The sequence below is a fragment of the Elephas maximus genome, chromosome 4 (genome assembly GCF_024166365.1).
Source record: "Elephas maximus indicus isolate mEleMax1 chromosome 4, mEleMax1 primary haplotype, whole genome shotgun sequence".
Classification (NCBI taxonomy): domain Eukaryota; kingdom Metazoa; phylum Chordata; class Mammalia; order Proboscidea; family Elephantidae; genus Elephas; species Elephas maximus.
In genome coordinates, this window is record NC_064822.1 from 63,725,611 (window position 1) to 63,744,552 (window position 18,942).

The 18,942-nt window shown below is 54.4% G+C and overlaps 2 protein-coding genes and 1 non-coding gene across 5 annotated transcripts; all 3 read left to right on the forward strand.

The window, feature by feature from the left end:
* Window positions 1-4,233: 4,233 nt before the first annotated feature.
* Window positions 4,234-15,959, forward strand: ATN1 (atrophin 1). Of its 3 annotated transcripts, none has more exons than XM_049882332.1 (10): window positions 4,234-4,450; window positions 8,657-8,850; window positions 8,982-9,119; window positions 9,272-9,385; window positions 10,105-12,110; window positions 12,389-12,611; window positions 12,988-13,684; window positions 14,568-14,711; window positions 15,054-15,234; window positions 15,418-15,959. In XM_049882332.1, the coding sequence occupies exons 2-10, from the start codon at window positions 8,824-8,826 to the stop codon at window positions 15,449-15,451; spliced, it is 3,564 nt and encodes a 1,187-aa protein (XP_049738289.1). In that variant the 5' UTR covers window positions 4,234-4,450; window positions 8,657-8,823; the 3' UTR covers window positions 15,452-15,959. The 3 variants fall into 3 exon arrangements, with proteins under 3 accessions (XP_049738289.1, XP_049738293.1, XP_049738292.1); XM_049882336.1 differs by having other exon boundaries at window positions 10,108-12,110; XM_049882335.1 differs by lacking the exon at window positions 4,234-4,450 and having other exon boundaries at window positions 4,823-8,850.
* Window positions 15,960-16,865: 906 nt separating this feature from the next.
* Window positions 16,866-16,926, forward strand: LOC126076588 (U7 small nuclear RNA). The gene has a single exon (XR_007517519.1). It is a non-coding gene; the product is annotated as a U7 small nuclear RNA (small nuclear RNA).
* An 11-nt stretch (window positions 16,927-16,937) lies between these two features.
* On the forward strand, window positions 16,938-18,756 carry C4H12orf57 (chromosome 4 C12orf57 homolog). The gene is made up of 3 exons (XM_049882339.1): window positions 16,938-17,256; window positions 17,555-17,731; window positions 18,516-18,756. The coding sequence occupies exons 1-3, from the start codon at window positions 17,205-17,207 to the stop codon at window positions 18,665-18,667; spliced, it is 381 nt and encodes a 126-aa protein (XP_049738296.1). The 5' UTR covers window positions 16,938-17,204; the 3' UTR covers window positions 18,668-18,756.
* Window positions 18,757-18,942: the final 186 nt, after the last annotated feature.

The window sequence follows — 18,942 nt, forward strand, 5'->3', positions numbered from 1 at the left end:
CAGTGCATGATTGTGTCTGAAGAGTCTTACTCTAGTCTATTTGAGGGGAGAGAAGATGGAACGACCGGAAGTGGATTAAACTGTACTGCAGAGCTGGGGAGGGCATAGAGAGGAAGACACACTGAACAAATATGGCTGAGGTAATGGCACTGCCTAGTCCACCCTAGCCAGTTGGGACCCAAGTTGCCCCTGCCTTCTCAGTGGCAAGCTTGGCCCCAAGACCTACGTGCATTAGGGGTTCTTAACCTAGGGTCTGGAGTCCCTGGGTGGTACAAATGGTTAATTCACTCATCTGCTAACTGAAAAGTTGGAGGTTTGAGTCTACCCAGAGGCGCCTCAGAAGAAAGGCATGGCAATCTATTTCTGAAAAATCAGCCACTGAAAACTCTATGGAGCACAGTTCTACTGTCACATATGGGATCCCCATGAGTTAGAATTGACTCAGCAAGTGATATAGCCAGGATCCAGAAGTCCCTGAAAGTATCAAAGGTATAAAGCTGTGGACTGGACCAGCTCCCATACTGAGCCTCTCCCAAACAAAATCCTGGCTGGTTCTGGGATGGAGCAGGACTGTGTGGCCATCACCTCCTGCAAGATGGGGAACTGGGAAGACTGGTACCAGGCCATGTAGGGAAGGGCCTGAGGAAGCTTAAGTCCTGAATGTTCAGGACTTGAAGTGCTTGACAGGCCCTCTGGCTGGGTCAGACTGTGCATAGGGTGCCAGTATATGGCTAGAGATCCCCTGTAACTCCTAAGCTCCTGTGGAGCCCCAGCACTGGAATGCTCAGCCTAGGGACCACCCAGAGGGAGAAGGGGGTGGGCAGCCCAGTGCCTTGGATTGGGAAGGCACATATTAGCAGGTAGGGGCTGCCCATGGGGAGCTGTGGCCACTAGAGGGAGCCGATGTTCTATACGACACCGTGCGGGACACTGCTGTAGTCGGGGTGGGAAGAATTTCAAGGGTACTCTCTGTGGGCCTCCCACTCTAAGTTCTGGTCCTGGGCTCCCTCTGCTGTCTTGTACAGCTCCAGGGCTAAAAGGATTTCAGTTCTGTATAGGCAGGGCCCATTTCTGCCCTCTCCTCCTGGGTCCCTGACACCTCAGCCATTTTCAGTTCAAAGAGCTTCTTGCCCCCACTCCTCCGTGCACGTTGCAGTGTGGGCATCTCATCTTTCTTTCATTTCTGCCTAGCAGGACTTTCTGCCTCTCTTGGGGCTCACCATACTTTCTCTGTGCCTCTGTTGTCTCTGAGGTCCATGACTTCCATCTTTCTTCAGTAACTACCAGACTTATTAGGATTACTCTGGTTCTGGTTTGAGCCACATTTTCTAACCAGTGTCCTTTCTTTCCTCCCTCCTTGCTCTGTTGCCTTCTGACAGTCATGCTCCCTGCCCCCCCCTCAGGTATTGGGTTGGATTGGGTTACAGCTAGCTGTGCCTGGGCCTCCCAGGCCCCTCTCTCCATTTTCCTTTTGTGCCGTTGCCTGGAGACCAGTGGGTTGTGGGGGGCTGGGGCCAGAAAGGAGAGCTGGGGTGAGGGATGGTGAGGTGTGTGTGTAATGCTCCCTGAAGCTGGATTGTGAGCCTGGCCCTCACATGGTGAGGAATTGGAGGGGGTAGGCCCCAGTTTCTCTGCTGCCTCTCCCTATCCCCACCCCCCTCATTCCTACTTTACACCTAAGTCAGTTTTCCTTTTGGGCTCAGATATATCTGTCATCATCCTTGCCCACCTCTTCGTGGTTAAAGAACAAGAGAAATCTCAGCCTAGAAGGGAGATGGGAAGGGCCTGGGCCAGGGCCCAGTGGGAGACCGAACTGAGAAGTACAGAGGAAATGCTGTGCGGAGGAGTGGGAGGGGGAAGGAGGAGTCTTGGAACAGAGTTGAGGGGGGTGGCCAGGAGGAGTGGGGCTATCCTGGAACACTGAGGAAAGAAGTCTGGGGAGCCCAGGAAGACAGGCTGGCTTTGTCTTAGGGAGGCTGGGGAGGGATAAGGAAGGTGGGCATGGAGTGGTAAGTGACTGCTAACCAGTTTGAGGGACTTAAGAGTGGTGATTCATTCCTAGGCCAAGGAAGCCTTCTTGTTTCCATCCCCAGTGCTTTAGAATCCATGTACTGTAAGCTTTTGGGTCCTCCCAGACATGTGTTGGCTGAACCTGGCCCAGGGAAATGTGAGGCGACATCTACTGAGTTTCTACAGAGCCAACCTCCTTCCCTCTCAGATGGCAGGGGATCCTGCCAGTTCAGGGCCTAACATGGGCCTCTGGCTGGCCTGACCCCACAAAAACTCTACCCTCACCTCAAATCTGGAGAGCTGAGGACTCCTGATCCAGACTCCAGCTCCAGCTCTTCCTGTTTCCCAGCCTCCCTCCCTCCCTTTCTCTGGCCTTCCCAATCTCAGCTGCCAAAAATCACCCAGTGTCTTGGTGTCCTTTGTCCTAGGAGATGGAGCTGCTTGGTGTGGGCCCAGGGAGGGAGCCCAGAAGAAGGCGGCTTGTGGGGTGCTGTCTTCATGGCTGAAGACTGGGAATGGCTGGCAGACTGACAGCGTCAGAGACTGCCTGGAGAGCAGTGGAGGGAGAATGAGAGTCGCGTTAGAATGAGCTTTTGGTCTGTAGTGGTGATTGTCTCTACCTTAGAATGGAGTTAGGGAACCAGGACACCTAGGGATTTGGCTCCATACCAAGCCTAATCCCCACTGACCCCTTCCCTGTGGCCCAAGGTACAATCAGTGGTGACTTCAAACAGATTTGAGAATGAAAATAGAGAAGCCACCACACAGAAGGGCCTGAGGCTGGTCTCCCAGTCCTATAAGTTGAATCCCTTACCCACACCTGGACACGTCCCCTCTGTGTCTATCATTTCCTTCAAATGCTCTCCCTTCTCTTGTCTTCCCCATCAATGACCTACCTTCCTCCATATTGCCACCAAAGGCCTTGTTTATTTTTCCAATCTTCCTTAAATCCCTCCACCCAATTCTATCTACCTCGCCCTGCAAACCCAAGCCCTCAGTTCACTTAACCCCAGCATCCAGCTAGCCCTGTGTCTTCCACCCTCTTGTCCCACTCAGAACCCTAGTCTCCTCTGCCTCTTTCACCTCTTCTTAAGGCTCTTCGTGCTTTCCCTTTCCTCTTCATACTGACATTTCCTCTGGGATCTTCTCTCCAGCTTTCCTTTAAAAAGCACCCCCAAATTCCTATATTCCCTATTCCTTTCCCAACACCAATCACCCCTTAAACTCTTTACTGTCTTCCCAAAACCCCATCCTCATATATATGTCTCCATCCTTTCAATTTCTTCCCTTCTTATGACCCCAAACTTTCATCCTATTCTCTTTGGTAATAACCCCCCAAACTCTTCCCACTTCATCTCTGCCACAGACGCAATCACTCCAAGTTTCTTTCACCTTTCCTCATTTCCACACACTTCATTGTCCCCAAAGATCCTTGTAGCTCCATTTTCTCAATCTCTTTCTAACCCTTTTACCCCAATCTCTATCCCAGTACCCCCAAACTCCTCCCACTTCACCTCTGCCACAAACCCCATCCCCCCAAACTTCTCCAGCTTCCCCCATATCTGTCCTTACAACCCACAGCCCCTCCTGGCCAGCCCTACTCCCGCGTCAGGCCGGCGGCACCCTACATTCCGCCACGGCGAACCCCTCCCCGCGCCCCGGCCCCCTCGGCCTCGGTCTCGGCCAACTCACACAGCGCCTCCCCTTCTCCGGATCCCCCTCTCTCCCCCCTCGCAGCTTGCCTCGCGCTCCCTCCCTCGCGTCTCCCTCCTGGCCCCTCTCTCCTCCGTTCCTCCGCGCTCCCTCCTTCTCCCTCTTCCTCCCTTCTCCCATCCCCCTCTCCCAAGCTCCCTCCCTTCGCCGTCCGCTTTCCTGTGCGAGTCGCCGGACGCGCCGCCCAGCCCGCCCGCAGCCCCGCGCCGGGCCGGGGCCTCCAGCCGGGACCCATTTCGGGGGACCGCTGGCCTCGGGGAGCGGCTAGGAGTGGGCGAAGGAGACGACCGCCCGGGAAGGGGCGGGGGCCGCGGGCGGAGGCCGCCGAGAGGGCCGGGGATCGCGCGGGTGCGGGCTGCGCGGGGCCGGCGCGGCGGCGGCGGCGGCGGCGGATCCGAGCGGCGCGGAGGGCCGGCCGGGCCGCGGGGGCGAGCGGCGCGGCCGCGGCTTTCGGGCGGCAGGGGAGGCGGCGCGACTGGGGAGGGGACGAGGGAGAGCGGCAACGGGATTTGTTTCAGGGGACGGCGGGCGATCGGGACCAGGTGGGGAGGAAAAGGGACATGGGGGCCGCCCTCCGGGGGGGTCGGGGACGCCGCCGTCGCCGTCGCGGCGGCGACTGAAGCCGGAAAGAGGAGAGGGGGGCGGGGAGCGGCCGCCGCCGCCCCCCGGAGGTGCCGGAGCCCCGAATCCCGCCAGGAGGCAGCCAGCCGTCCCGAGCTACAACCAGGTAAGCTGTGCTGCCGCCCCGGCCTCCGGCCCGCCGGGTTCTGGCCCGCGGCTCCCCACCCCCACCCCTCCCAGCTCCCCCTCCCGCCGCTGCCGCCTCCATTTGTTATTTTCCCGATTCGGTCCCCCTACTGTGGGCACTGCCTAGCCTGAGGCTGGTGGGGGGGGGCGCTCTGGGGGTGGGGCCGGCCCCGAGGAGGGATGGGGGCCAGGGCACCCAGAGGATCTCGAAGGCTGAGAGAAGTGGGAGGGGCTCAGGAGGAGGACTCATGGGGCAAGGGGGTAGCCAGGACCCCCGGACCAAAAGAAGAGGAACGCCGAGGTGGGGATGTGGGGGTGTTGGTGGAGGAAAAACGGGGGATTGGGGCAGAGGCAGAAAAGATTGGAGAGATGGCAGCGAGGTGGGGCGTGAGGGCTCCAGGAAAAGCCTCAAAGGCCCGGAGCCTGGCTTTCAGGGCCAGGGGTTGGGGGTGTTAGGAATAGAAGGGAAGTGGGAAATGGGGAAGGGGTGTGGTAGGTGGAAAGAGAGAGATTGTGGCTGTTGAGGAAGGGAAGTGGAACCTGCGGAGATGGAGGCTCAGAAATGGGCAAGGAGAGGTCCATTTCTGAGAAGAATAATCAGGGGCTTTGAGGGTTGGGAGTGTGAAGGTGATGCCTTTGTGACTTATTTTTCTCTCCCTTACTGCAGGTCGCTTCTGACCCTGTTTTCTCAATCCCAGACACAGTTTACTTCTGGGAGAGGGGCATTGGGGCCCAGTAGTGTGGGTCTTTGTAAAACTGATGAGGAGGAAGACAGGGGCATTGAAGGGAGAGTTAAGGAGAAAGGGTTTCAAGGAGGGTGGCTTTATAGGCACTTCAAACAAGCTGTGACCCCACCCTTAAATCCCCAGAGCACCCACTGTGCTTCTAGCCATGGTCCCTGTATAGGAGAGGTCTTCGTTACTCTTTTGAGCTCTAAGGTCTCCCTTTGTGCCAGATGGATCCCTGGGATAGACTCTTGGGGGGGAGGCTACCATTTTGTTGCCATGGCAATGGTCCAGTGGGATGTCCAACTAGGTGGGGGTTCAGAATCTTGATTGGACCTCAGTGTGTGCCTGTGTCCTTGGGATGCATCAGGGCCCTAAATTCCTAGCTCTTGGCTGGGTTCCGGAGGATGTTTCTGGTGCTGCTGGTGCATAGGAGGTTCCCCAAAGGGTGCACCCCCTTCCATCCAGCAGTCTGTTGAAACAGGTAGACATGTTACTTGCAGGTCGTAGGCGTCTCCAAGTCCCTTCTCCCAGGCATGGTGGGAGAATGAAAATGCTCTCAAGTTATACCATCTTTTGGCGGTTCTTTCTGGCCTCTACCTCCCTTGTTATTAAGGACTTTTTTACACAGTAGTTTTGCTTCTCTGCACTGAAGTCCTTCTGTTTTCTTAAACTTGAATTTCTCTTTGAGTCTCCCTTCCTGAGGAGTATCTCTTTTCCTCTTTTCCAGACTATCCCCACAGTGACCCTTTTCTTCAGCTAACTTTCAAGTTTCTACTTCCCTGACCTTGTAGGAATGACTGGGCTGTCCCAGGGGAAAGGGCCGAGGCACAGCCTGGTGCAGTGGAAGTACTCTGGAATGGGAACCAGGAGACCTGGGTCTAGTCTTGGTTGTGTCTGTGACCTTGGGCAAGTCACTTCTCTTTCTTTGAGCTTCAGCTTCATTGTAAGATGAAAGGATAATAGACTAGATGATCTCTGAGGCCCTTCTGACAACCCTGGATTCTAAGGTGGTTTAGGCCAGTGCGTGCTGGTTTGGGCTGCATTGTCTTCTAGGAGACACTTTGAGCTGGTTTGCCAGTCAGGCAGGTCTGGAATGAGAAGGGCTGGGCCAATGATCCTGAAATTCACCCTGCAAATCCCTCCCAGAAAGCCTTGTGACTCAGTTGTATTTCTTCTGATATCCTTCCTATACAAAAGGAAAAAAAACCGGTTGACATCAAGTTGGTTCTTTTTCTGAAGTAGATCGCCAAGCCTTTTTTCCGAGGCACCTCTAGGTAGACTTAAACCTCCAACCCTTTGGTTAGCAGCCAAGCTTTTTAACTGTTTGCACCATCTATGGACTCCAGCCTTCTCATACTTCTCCCTTAATTTCTTTTCCTGTTCTTAATGAGGGGCTCTTTTCCTATTTCTCGCAACCCTTTTCCAGTTTCCCAATTTGGTCTATCATTTTCCCTTTGCAATACGGTAATCAAGGTGAATGTGCTTAGCGTGTTGCCAGACACATAGTAGGTGCTTTACAAATATTGAAGCCCTGGTGATGCAGTGGTTGGCTGCTAACCAAAAAGTCACCATCAGCTGCTCCTTGGAAACCCTACTGTGTCCTATAGGGTTGCTATAAGTCCAAATTGACGGCAGTGGGTTTTGATTAATAAATGTTAGTTACAGTGACTGGCCGCTAGGGCAAGGAGTGTAGCTCACCTGTTTGGTGTTAGAACGTGCCCTAGGTTCTGAAACATACATACAGTCCAATCCCAGTCCCTCCCGTCTCCCTTTATCCTGGGATTACTTGCCTACCTTTTTATGACGGCTTTACTTCTTCAATGCAACTGTTCGCTAATTTTTTCAGATTTCAGCTGATAAAAAAAAGTTGAGGTGAGGGGGAAGGGCACACGAATTGCTGTGTTCTTCAGGTACATTCTCATATTTCTTTGACCTTTTGGATCCCCTGACTGATGTGGTGAACAGGTTCTGTGATGGGAGGAGAGATGGGCGCCCTGCTGTAAAGATGAAGATCACAGCCAATCACAGTCATCTTGTGCTTTTGTTTAGATTGTTTTTCCCTTTTATTATATTGGGTTTTGTTCTTCGAATTTTTGGGGCTGACAATATTTTAAAACCGATTTACACAACAACTCAAAAATGTGGTAGTAGTTGTAGTTGAAGAAAAAAGGATTGTTCTACCATGTAGGGCATCATTTGAAAGTTCAGAAGACCTAGGACTTTGTGCCAGCTATTTTGTGACTCTAATTGTCAAAAAGTTTCCTGGAAAGATTATGCTCACCCCTCTCTATTAACCTCAGAAGGATTCAGTAGAAGTAATTACTCTCTGTATTCCTTGGAAAAAGATGCTGTAGAATGTGGAAATGCCATTTACCTAGCCAAACCTCCTAACCCAGAATGGCTGGGTAAACTTACTTAGTTCCCACCAAGGCCAGCAGCACTTAATCCAAGAAGTCCTACTGAAGTTTGTGAGTTTAAAGGTCAATAACAAGAAAAGAACACCTGTAGATACAGGTCATTTGTGGAGGATATAGAAAAGAAGGAGAAAACTGTAAAAAAATTGTCTTTGCTCTCAAAAGATCTTATGGTCTGCAATGTGGAGAGACACAACACTTAGCAAGAATTACAAACAAGTGCAAATGAAAATAGCTGGCTTCAGACACACACACACGAAGTTCTGTAATTTGGGGATACCTAGGTTTGGTCTGTGGAATTGGTAGGGCTGTGCTCCCTTGTATTGTAGGATGGGACATTCTTCTCCCACCAGTCTGATGTGAAAAAAGAATCTTTTCAGATCTCTGGGACTGATCTAGGCCTTCTGAGAATTCTCCCTACCAGCTTCTGAAGAGAGTACAGCAAAGTATAGTAAGAAAGAGCATGGACGTTGAAGTCAGAGAAATGTGGGCTCGATTCTGGCTCTGTCACTACCTGTGTGAAGTTGGGCAAGTCACAATTACATTCTTTGATCCTCAGTTTCCTCATCTATATAATAGGAATAATGAGAATACCCACCTTTCAGGGTTGGTTATAAATATTAAATAAAATTGTGTGTATAAAGCATTTAAATAAAGAAGGTACTCAGTAAATTAATACTGTAGCTTCCTTTCTTTATGCTCCTTTGTAAAGCTCTGTGGAGTTTGTGTGCATACAAATTTTCCTTAGGGATCATCAAGGGTAAAATAGTGTGATCTTCTGGATTAGGGCTCATAGGTACATCTTGAGTTTTCTGCCTTCCCCAGAGAGGAAAGAGATTATATTGTGAGCAGCTTCTCTGTCCTTCACTTGTGGATGAGCTGAGGTAGCCTGTGGGGCAAGCTGGCAATGTCATGTGGTGCCTGTACCTCCCTTGGCCCAGAGGCCAAAGGTTAGGCTGCTTACTCTGTCCTCTAGCAAACACAGTAGTATCACCCTCAGACTCTACTACCCAATTTGGAGACTCTGATGGTCTCTTTCTACAGGCTTCACTGAAGAGAGATTCTGCAAGTTCCAGGTACCTACACTGGAAACTTGGAAATCCTGCTTCCTACTTCCCAGGCCATAGCCGTGGGGAACTTGGGGTGAAGCAGGGAAGTTTCTGTATTCACCTGCCCAGGCAGAGGAGAATGGGGTCTCCACAGCCTGAAGAATGAAGACACGACAGAATAAAGACTCAGTAAGTAACAGCTAAAGTGAGAGACATGAAAGATAAGGGGTAGGACCTGGAGAGGAAGATAGAAATAAGGTGCATCATAAAATTGGGTTTGATGTAAAAAAAAGTTACTTGCCTCCTTCCTGCTTCCTCAGATGTCAATGAGGAGTGGACGGAAGAAAGAGGCCCCTGGGCCCCGGGAAGAACTGAGATCAAGGGGTCGGGCCTCCCCTGGAGGGGTCAGCACGTCCAGCAGTGACGGCAAAGCTGAGAAGTCTAGGCAGACAGCCAAGGTATTCTGTCCTCAGGTCCTCCCACAGGATGCCTGGGTGCTGGGACTGAGGGTTATGTGTGTGTTTTATGGGGGTACTTGCTGTCTGGCAGAGGTTAACAGTGGAGGCTTGGAAGATTCAAGGTATAAGACAAAAGTTTTCTCTTCTAACAGAAGGCTCGAGTAGAGGAAGCCTCTACCCCAAAGGTCAGCAAGCAGGGCCGGAGTGAGGAGATCTCAGAGAGTGAAAGTGAGGAAACCAGCGCACCCAAAAAGACTAAAACGGAGGTGGGAGACCTTTGGAGCCATCCTGATCCATCTTCTGCGCATTCTTTCTCTTCCTCAAACTTCCTTTCGCTTACTATTTCTACCCTGATCTCCCATGGGATATGAGAGAAAAGCCATATAATAGTGCTTATTAAAGTAGCCCTGTCAGACGTATGTCAGATCTTTAGGGCTTTGGTCAGACTACTAGATGACCAGGCAGGGACAAAGGGACTGAAAGAGTTTGAGGGATTCTAGCTCCTTTTTTCCTATATCCAGGTTTTCAACATAGGGCTAGGAAGGAGGTTCAGGGTGACAAGTCTTAGTAGAAGGAACAAATAAATCATGAGGAAAATGCAGAAGTTGTCTTTTTAAGAACTAAGGATTTCTGAGATGGTTAGTTGAAGGGATAAATGAGATGAGGGGAGGGCAGATATGAGATGGGGAGAAAGGAATTTGGGTTCAGCTGTGGAAGGGGAGAAGGCACTTGAGATGGACACTTGAGGAAGGAATAGGGTTTTATAAGGAAGAAAGTAAGGTTGGCTACTAAGGAGCAGTAGAGAATGTAGGAAGAGTGGGGGAATCCCCAGATGGCAAGGAAGGAGGCTTGAGCAGGAGTCCTCATCACATCACAGTACAGAGGTATGCTTTGAGGAGGGGGTATGCTTTTGTGAAAGGGAGGCCCCAAATCTGGGGGAAGCAAGAAAGGAAAAGATGAAAAAATGGCCCTCCCTCTTCTACAGCAGGAGCTCCCCCGGCCACAGTCTCCCTCGGATCTGGACAGCTTAGATGGGCGGAGCCTAAATGATGATGGCAGCAGTGACCCTAGGGATATTGACCAGGACAACCGTAGCACATCCCCCAGCATATACAGCCCTGGAAGTGTGGAGAATGACTCTGACTCATCTTCTGGCTTGTCCCAGGGCCCAGCCCGCCCCTATCACCCACCTCCACTTTTTCCTCCCTCCTCTCCTCCAGCAGATAGCACCCCCCGACAGGCAGAGCCTGGCTTTGAGTCCCATCCTTCTGTGACCCCCACTGGATATCATGCTGCCATGGACCCCCCCACATCTCGAATGTTCCAGGCTCCTCCTGGAGCCCCTCCCCCCCACCCTCAGCTCTACCCTGCAGGGGCTGGTGGAGGAGTTTTGTCTGGACCTCCAATGGGTCCCAAGGGGGGAGGGGCTGCCTCTTCAGTAGGGGTCCCCAGTGGGGGTAAGCAGCACCCACCACCCACCACCCCCATTTCAATATCAAGCTCTGGGGCTGGTGGTGTGCCTCCAACAAAGGCGCCTACCACTCCAGTGGGTGGTGGGAACCTACCCTCTGCTCCACCACCAGCCACCTTCCCCCATGTGACACCAAACCTGCCTCCCCCACCTGCCCTGAGACCTCTTAACAATGCATCAGCCTCTCCTCCTGGCCTAGGGGCTCAGCCACTACCTGGGCATCTGCCCTCTCCCCACGCCATGGGGCAGGGTATGGGTGGACTTCCACCTGGCCCAGAGAAGGGCCCAACTCTGGCCCCTTCACCTCACCCTCTGCCCCCTGCTTCCTCCTCCTCTGCCCCAGCTCCCCCAATGAGGTATCCTTACTCATCCTCTAATAGCTCTGCAGTAGCCTCCTCTTCCAGTTCTTCTTCCTCTTCCTCTGCCTCCCAGTACCCAGCTTCCCAGGCATTACCCAGTTATCCTCACTCCTTCCCTCCCCCAACAAGTCTGTCTGTCTCCAATCAACCACCCAAATATACTCAGCCTTCTCTCCCATCCCAGGCTGTGTGGAGCCAGGGTCCCCCCCCACCTCCTCCCTATGGACGCCTCTTAGCCAACAGCAATGCCCATTCAGGCCCCTTCCCTCCTTCCACTGGAGGCCAATCCACTGCCCACCCACCAGCCCCAACACACCACCATCACCACCAGCAACAGCAGCAGCAGCAACAGCAGCAGCAGCAGCAGCAGCAACAACATCATGGAAGCTCTGGGCCCCCTGCACCTGGAGCATATCCTCACCCCCTGGAGGGCAGTAGCTCTCACCATGCACACCCTTATGCCATGTCTCCCTCCCTGGGGTCTCTTAGACCCTACCCACCAGGGCCAGCACACTTGCCTCCACCTCACAGCCAGGTGTCCTACAGCCAAGCAGGGCCCAATGGCCCCCCAGCTTCTTCCTCCTCATCCAACTCCTCTTCCTCTCAAGGGTCCTACCCATGTTCACACCCCTCTCCTTCCCAGGGCTCCCAAGGGGCCCCCTACCCCTTCCCACCCGTGCCTCCTGTCACCACGTCCTCAGCTACCCTTTCCACGGTCATTGCTACGGTGGCCTCCTCGCCAGCAAGCTACAAAACGGCCTCCCCACCCGGGCCCCCACCGTATGGAAAGAGAGCACCGTCTCCTGGGGCCTACAAGACAGCCACCCCACCCGGATATAAGCCGGGGTCCCCGCCCTCGTTCCGGACGGGAACCCCACCAGGCTACCGAGGCACCTCGCCACCCGTTGGCCCAGGGACCTTCAAGCCAGGCTCACCCACTGTGGGGCCCGGGCCGATACCGTCCGCGGGGCCCTCAGGCTTGTCCTCCCTGCCACCACCGCCTTCGGCCCCTGCCTCAGGGCAGCCCCTTAGCGCCACACAGATCAAACAGGAGCCGGCTGAGGAGTACGAGCCCCCCGAGAGCCCGGTGCCACCGGCCCGCAGCCCCTCACCACCTCCCAAGGTGGTAGACGTGCCCAGCCATGCCAGTCAGTCTGCCAGGTGAGTGGCCTGGGCGGGGTGCGGGTGGGCCGACGACGAAGGGGTGACAGCGGGAGGAGGGAGTAGGCACGGAAGGGGCTTTGCATTCGTGATGTTTTTCAAAGTGCTGTGGGTCCTCTGCCCTCTAGGCCCTGAGGGGACTAGGGGACAAAAGCTCACGGCCTGCGGGGACTGCTTTTGGGACTGTGGGGTGCATAAGGCTTCTTGGGGCTGCATCGCCGCGGGGTCGCCGGGGCAGCTCCAAAGGGCTGAACGCGCGCCGCTTCCGCGTCCGACAGGTTCAACAAACACCTGGACCGCGGCTTCAACTCGTGCGCGCGCAGCGACTTGTACTTTGTGCCGCTGGAGGGCTCCAAGCTGGCCAAAAAGCGGGCCGACCTGGTGGAGAAGGTGCGGCGCGAGGCCGAGCAGCGCGCGCGCGAAGAAAAGGAGCGCGAGCGTGAACGCGAACGCGAGAAGGAGCGCGAACGCGAGAAAGAGCGCGAGCTCGAGCGCAGCGTGGTGAGTGCGTCACAAGATGCGCCACCCGCCTTCTTTCCCTCCTTTGCGCTGCCCAGGGAGGCTGGCTCAAAGGGTGGGGGAGTGGTGTCGCCACCTGTCGGAGAGGAGGGATCACTACAACTCGAAATAGAGACCAAAAGGATTCCAGCTGAAGGAATCTTTTTGCATTAATGGTTTGGGGGAAGGCAAGGTCAGGTGGGACTACCTGTGGGTCTCAGGAAGGGCAGCTATCCAGGGGGGCAGAGAAGTTCCTGGTAGTCATAGTGCTGGTGTTGTGAGGCATTTTGGTAATCAGCTGCTGAGACAAATGGGCAGCTAAGAACTAGCTACTTTCCAGAATTGCCTTTTTGATTGCATTTCTCCGTGTGTCCCACAGAAGTTGGCGCAGGAGGGCCGTGCTCCAGTGGAGTGTCCATCTCTGGGCCCAGTGCCCCATCGCCCTCCATTTGAGCCAGGCAGTGCTGTTGCTACAGTGCCCCCCTACCTGGGTCCCGACACTCCAGCCCTGCGCACCCTCAGCGAATATGCCCGGCCCCATGTAATGTCTCCTGGCAATCGCAACCACCCATTTTATGTGCCCCTGGGGGCAGTGGACCCAGGACTCCTGGGTTACAATGTCCCAGCCCTGTACAGCAGTGACCCAGCTGCCCGGGAAAGAGAGCGGGAAGCCCGTGAGCGAGACCTTCGTGACCGCCTCAAGCCTGGCTTTGAGGTGAAGCCCAGTGAGCTGGAACCCCTGCACGGGGTCCCTGGGCCAGGCCTTGATCCCTTCCCCCGACATGGGGGCCTAGCCCTGCAGCCTGGCCCACCTGGCTTGCACCCTTTCCCCTTTCATCCAAGCCTGGGGCCCCTAGAACGAGAACGTCTAGCACTAGCTGCTGGGCCAGCCCTGCGGCCCGACATGTCTTATGCCGAGCGGCTGGCAGCTGAGAGGCAGCATGCAGAAAGGGTGGCAGCCCTGGGCAATGACCCGCTGGCCCGGCTGCAGATGCTCAACGTGACCCCCCATCACCACCAGCACTCCCACATCCACTCGCACCTACATCTGCACCAGCAGGATGCCATCCATGCAGGTGAGACCCCCCATCTTCCTGCCCTAGCCTCTTTACCCTGGCAGGTGACCAGGTTCTTCTGTTTCTCAGGCGAGACCTTCGCCTGACATGAGCCTTTTTCCTGCAATTGCTGCCTCCTCTCATCCTCCCAGCCTGTCTTCTCATGCCCTAGCCTAGCTGCAGAGCCTATATGCCCCACACTCCGGGCCTCTCCTTAGTCTAGCATCCCACTCATGATAGAGGCCCAAGCTGGAGCTCCGTGAAGGAACACCACCCTTCTACCCTTACAGCTCCTTTCCCCAAGCCCTTCACTTACCTGTTTTCTTGTTCCTCCATTTTCAACTCTATTGTGTCTGCCACTCTTTCTTGCAATCTTCTCGTCCCCTTCCAGATGGAGGTCTTTCACATTCCTCCCCACCTCTAGATCTGTTATCTTCCAGAAAGAACCCCACAGCTTTGGCTTTGGATGTTATAGGTGATAATGAGCTTTACTTACTGTCCTTTCACCATATTTCTTATTGTCCAGAACTTTGCTTTGCATAGCCTTACAGCTGTGTTCATCCTAGGCTCCCTTGTGCCTTCTCTCTTAACCTCCTTTGTCTTTCTGTCTCATTGTTTAAACTTCCATTTATCCTTCCTCATTTCCTCTAAGCAGGCTGATTCTTTCCTTCCTTTTGCTCAGACCCCTCTGGCAACTATAATTTCCTGTGTTCTCTCATCCATATACTTCAGTGGGGTCTAGTCCTGTCCACCTTCCGACCCCCCTAGTTCTTTCATTCTGCCTTCTATTCCGTTCTGGATCTCCCTGTTTCACTGCCCATTTCTCTTCCCAGGTTTCCCTTCATCTAAATGTATAGTCTTCCCAAGCCTGCCTTCTGATGACACCTTCTTCTTTGCCCTCTAGCCTCTGCCTCGGTGCATCCTCTCATTGATCCCCTGGCTTCAGGGTCTCACCTTACCCGGATCCCCTACCCAGCTGGGACCCTCCCCAACCCCCTTCTTCCTCATCCTCTGCACGAGAATGAAGTTCTTCGTCACCAGCTCTTTGGTAAGGATAGAGGTTGGGAGCAGGGAGGCTTTTAACGAGGGAAGGGCAGAAAGAAGGAATTTGAGTAGTAGGATCGACCTAGCTGGGCTTTGGGAGGGATGAGGAAGTGCCCAGAGAAGCTGGGAATGGGAGTAGGAGAGCTGAGGCCCTGTCTCAGCAGGCATATGTTTTCATGCTGGGCTACAGAGGTTTGCATCCTGGCTCCTACCACTGACAACTTGCAAGACTAGGTGTGTTACCTAAATTCTTAGTCTCGGTTTCCTCTGTATGTAAAGTGACTGGCTGTCCCCTGGCCCATAGTGGGTGCTCAGTACCTATCAGTCATGTGCTTCTTGCCCACAGCTGCCCCCTACCGGGACCTGCCGGCCTCCCTCTCTGCCCCCATGTCAGCAGCTCACCAGCTGCAGGCCATGCACGCACAGTCTGCTGAGCTGCAGCGCCTGGCACTGGAGCAGCAGCAGTGGCTGCACGCCCATCACCCCCTGCACAGCGTGCCACTGCCCGCTCAGGAGGACTACTACAGGTATGGGGTACCCTGGGCCAGGAGTGGGGAAGTGGATTCTGCCAGCCTGGGATGGGGCTTGGGCATGGGATAGTAGGGCTCTAGGCTCCTGGAAAAAGAACGCCCCACCCGCATCTGTGAGAGGGGCCAGGTCAGGACTGACCTCAGGCTCATCTTGGCTCTGGACATGCCCTCTCCTCCTAGTCACCTGAAGAAGGAAAGCGACAAGCCGCTGTAGAACCTGCAACCAAGAGAGCAGCCATGGCCCCTGCATCTGGACCTTGGAGCCCCCCCCCCCCTCAGCCTGCCACAAAGAACCCAGGAGAGAAAACTGCTCAGTTGCAGGGCCTTGGCAGCTGGGCAGTTGGGAAGAGGAAGGGACAGACAGAAGGCCAAGGCTGGTGTGGGAAGGTGGGGAGGTGGGGAGGGTGGAGCAGAAGCGCACAGTATCTTGGACCAGGTCCCTCTTCCTTGTACCCCAGCTTTCCTCCTTCCTCAAGCCCAGACCTTGGTGGCCATCGCCCCCTCCCCCACCCCGTTGGTGTGATTATTTCATCTGTTAGATGTGGCTGTTTTGCGTAGCATCGTGTGCCGCCCCTGCCACCTCCCCCAAATCCCTGTGTGCGCACCCCCTGCGATGTATGCCCATCCCCCTCTTCCACATTAATAATTTATATATATAAATATCTATATGATGCTCTTTAAAAAACATCCCAACCAAAACCAAACAAACATCCTCACGTCTCCCCCGGAAGATGGCTACGACTCTTTCTTTGCGGGCTGTGGGGTGGGGTGGGGGTCTCTGCGCAGCAATGCCCAGAGAAAAAGCTGTGGAACCTGAGATTGGAGAAATGGGAGGGACAGGACCTGGGGAAGGAACTGGGTGTAGGGAGCCTGCAGAGCTGGAGAGGGGATCTTGGAAGAAGGATGGTTATACTGGGCAGGAGCGCCATGCCCCACCTGGGGTGCTGCCACTGCACGCCTTCCAAGGCTGGGGAAGTTGAGCTGTTAACAGGCCTGCAACAGGCCCGCCTGTGACATGGTCCTGTCTAAGGAACTACCCTTAACCCTTGGGGGTGTTCCTGCCACTGTTCCACAACTAGGGGCCACCAGAGTCCTCTGGAACAAGGGTTTCAGAGCTGGATCCTTTCTGTGGAATAGTTTGAGACAGTTATGAAGTGGATGTGGGCGTAGTTTCAAGTAGGTCAATGTGATTAGAACTCTAATTACCCTTCGGTTTTGAAGGAGTGGGTGACACTTTCAAAGGGCTGGAGGGGAAATAAGGGCGTTACGCTGCAGCGCCCACCCCTGAACAAGGCCATTTTAGGAAAGCACAAGAGATGCGCTTGCTCCCAGCGTTTATTGCTGCGAATCACAGGCTTCGTTCTTAAAAACTAAGGGGGGGGTGTGTGGCTGGCTGCTGTTTCAGCCAATCAACACCGCGCTCATTTGCATAGGCTCGTAACAAATGTTCACAAACTCTAGAAATGAATAATTGAAGTTAGTTCCTTAGAATATTGTTTTTTCTATTGAAAGCTAGTGGGCTCCGCTGCTTAGACATTACTGACTATTCAAAAAACTCCGCAGTCAGCTCACCCTCAGCTATAGTGGAGTCCAAGGATATCCCACGTTCTCTCCAAGACATATTTCTTCAGTGTTACAGCTCTTTTAGAATTTGTCTAGTAGGTCTTCTAGTTTTTCTGGAAGACCCTCCTTATGTGTTATTTTCAACAATAGACTTAGGTTTATTCGGGTGTGTGTGTGGTTTTTGTTAGTCCTGTTGCGTTAAGATATAAAACCCGTTCTGGTTATTTAGTTTTCCTGGAAGATTCGCGAACTGGGCCATTAAAACTACGCGGTAGCGGCTTCCGGCTGCGGCTGATGCTGCTTCCCATCCGCCCCCCACCGGCCTTACGAGCAGCTGTAGGAGGTGGCTTTTTCTTGGGGAGCATTCCCGCGGCTTCGCAGCACGTGCGGTTTTTTAGTTCTATATGGCGTCTGCCTCGGCCCAACCCGCGGCCCTGAGCGCCGAACAGGCCAAGGGTGAGAAGCATCCCTAATCCCCGGGGTGGGCTGTCTGCCGGGGGAGGATACGGCCGAGGATAGGGAGGGCAATGGCTGCAGTCGACCGGTGTGGGGGGTCCCCGCGTACCATTACTGTCCTTCTGTTAACTGGGGTCCTTGCGCCCTGGAGCGAAGGATTCCGGGACCGGATTTATCGGGTTACCAACGGCTTAGTCCCCTAATTCTCTGTCCCTTTCCCTGGGCTCTCGACCGGGCTCGCTGGTGGTGCTCCGACGCCTACCACGGTACACCTTCCTGGGGTGCCTCTGGGGCGCAGTGGTGTTGGCCGAGGTCATCCAGGCGTTCTCGGCCCCGGAGAATGCCGTGCGCATGGACGAAGCTCGGGACAACGCGTGCAACGACATGGGCAAGATGCTGCAATTTGTTCTGCCCGTGGCTACGCAGATCCAGCAGGAGGTCATCAAAGCCTATGGCTTCAGCTGCGACGGGGAAGGTGGGTTGGACGGGCGGCGTCAAGGTGGGTCGGGGAGAGGGCGCTGGATCGGCTGGGCCCCTGAACTGTGGTTCCCCTTGTTGCCACACGGCGGCAGCCACAATCTGACTAACAGCATTGGCACTCAGGGCGCAGGGTCTACCCTGAACTTGTGCCAGGCGAATTCCTACAGGAGCATTTTGTAGTTACCGTTAATCACTCTAATATCCTTCTTAATCACTCTAATATCCTATTTTAAGATGAGAGACAGAGTCCAATAGTAAAGTGGCCAGGGTCACAGCAGAGCTAGATTTGAACCCAGTTCTGCTAGCGTTTTAGTGAGAAGGCTGCATCACGAGAGCTAGCTCTGCAGCGCCTCCAAGGTGTTGAAACGGTAATCTCTGTTTGGGGGTTGGTGGTGAAATTTCCTTGGTGAAGTCACGCTGCGTCGCAGCCCTCCTGTGCCCCGTTGTAGACCTTGGACCTTGGACCTTGGACCTCTTGGGTATTTATACTTTGGATTCTTGTGACTAAACTGCTAAAATGGCTCACCTGAGAGTGAGATGCACACTGCTTCGGATATTTTTCAGTCACTGTATTCCTATCCAGCTGTGCTCAGCGTGGACCAGGAAGTGGTTGATCCAGGCCACACCGGAGAGAGGCCAGCCTGTGTCCTGTTTCGCAGACAGCTACCTGGCCAGTTGGGGAGCAGCCAGTGACTCATATCCCATCCGCATACTCCTCCCACCATCTTGGGTATGCCAGTCACCAGGGTGTGGGGTTGACTCTCCACTCCCCCTTGTAGGTGTCCTTAAGTTTGCCCGCTTGGTGAAGTCCTACGAAGCCCAGGATCCTGAGATTGCCAGCCTCTCAGGCAAGCTGAAGGCTCTGTTCCTGCCGCCGATGACGCTGCCACCCCATGGGCCTGCTCCCGGTGGCAGCGTGGCTGCCTCCTGAGGGGCTTGGCCCTCCCCTGTGCCCTGTGCTGATAAGGGAGTGGAAGACCTTAGCTTCCCAGAGGATAATAAATGTGCCTGTGACTTGGCCTTAGTGTCAGTCTTTTGATACCTTAACAGCCCCCCACCTCCTGTCTCCAGATTCCCTCACCAGTCCAGGCTGCCCCACCTCTCCCTTTCCAGATCTTTCCTATGCTCCCTGCTGGGCCCAGCCCTGCACCAGGCTCCTCACTTCTCCCCACCCAAGGAAGGGTAAGAGGGTGGGCTGGCCCTTCG

Bases quoted from the DNA above. Each gene is read 5' to 3' on its own strand.
- ATN1 (XM_049882332.1), top strand. From the start codon at position 8,824: ATGAAGACACGACAGAATAAAGACTCA. The intron at 12,111-12,388 runs GTGAGTGGCCTG...CGCGTCCGACAG, and splicing joins CATGCCAGTCAGTCTGCCAG to GTTCAACAAACACCTGGACC. The intron at 12,612-12,987 runs GTGAGTGCGTCA...TGTGTCCCACAG, and splicing joins GCGAGCTCGAGCGCAGCGTG to AAGTTGGCGCAGGAGGGCCG.
- C4H12orf57 (XM_049882339.1), top strand. From the start codon at position 17,205: ATGGCGTCTGCCTCGGCCCAACCCGCGGCCCTGAGCGCCGAACAGGCC. The intron at 17,257-17,554 runs GTGAGAAGCATC...TCTGGGGCGCAG, and splicing joins GAGCGCCGAACAGGCCAAGG to TGGTGTTGGCCGAGGTCATC. The intron at 17,732-18,515 runs GTGGGTTGGACG...TCCCCCTTGTAG, and splicing joins CTTCAGCTGCGACGGGGAAG to GTGTCCTTAAGTTTGCCCGC.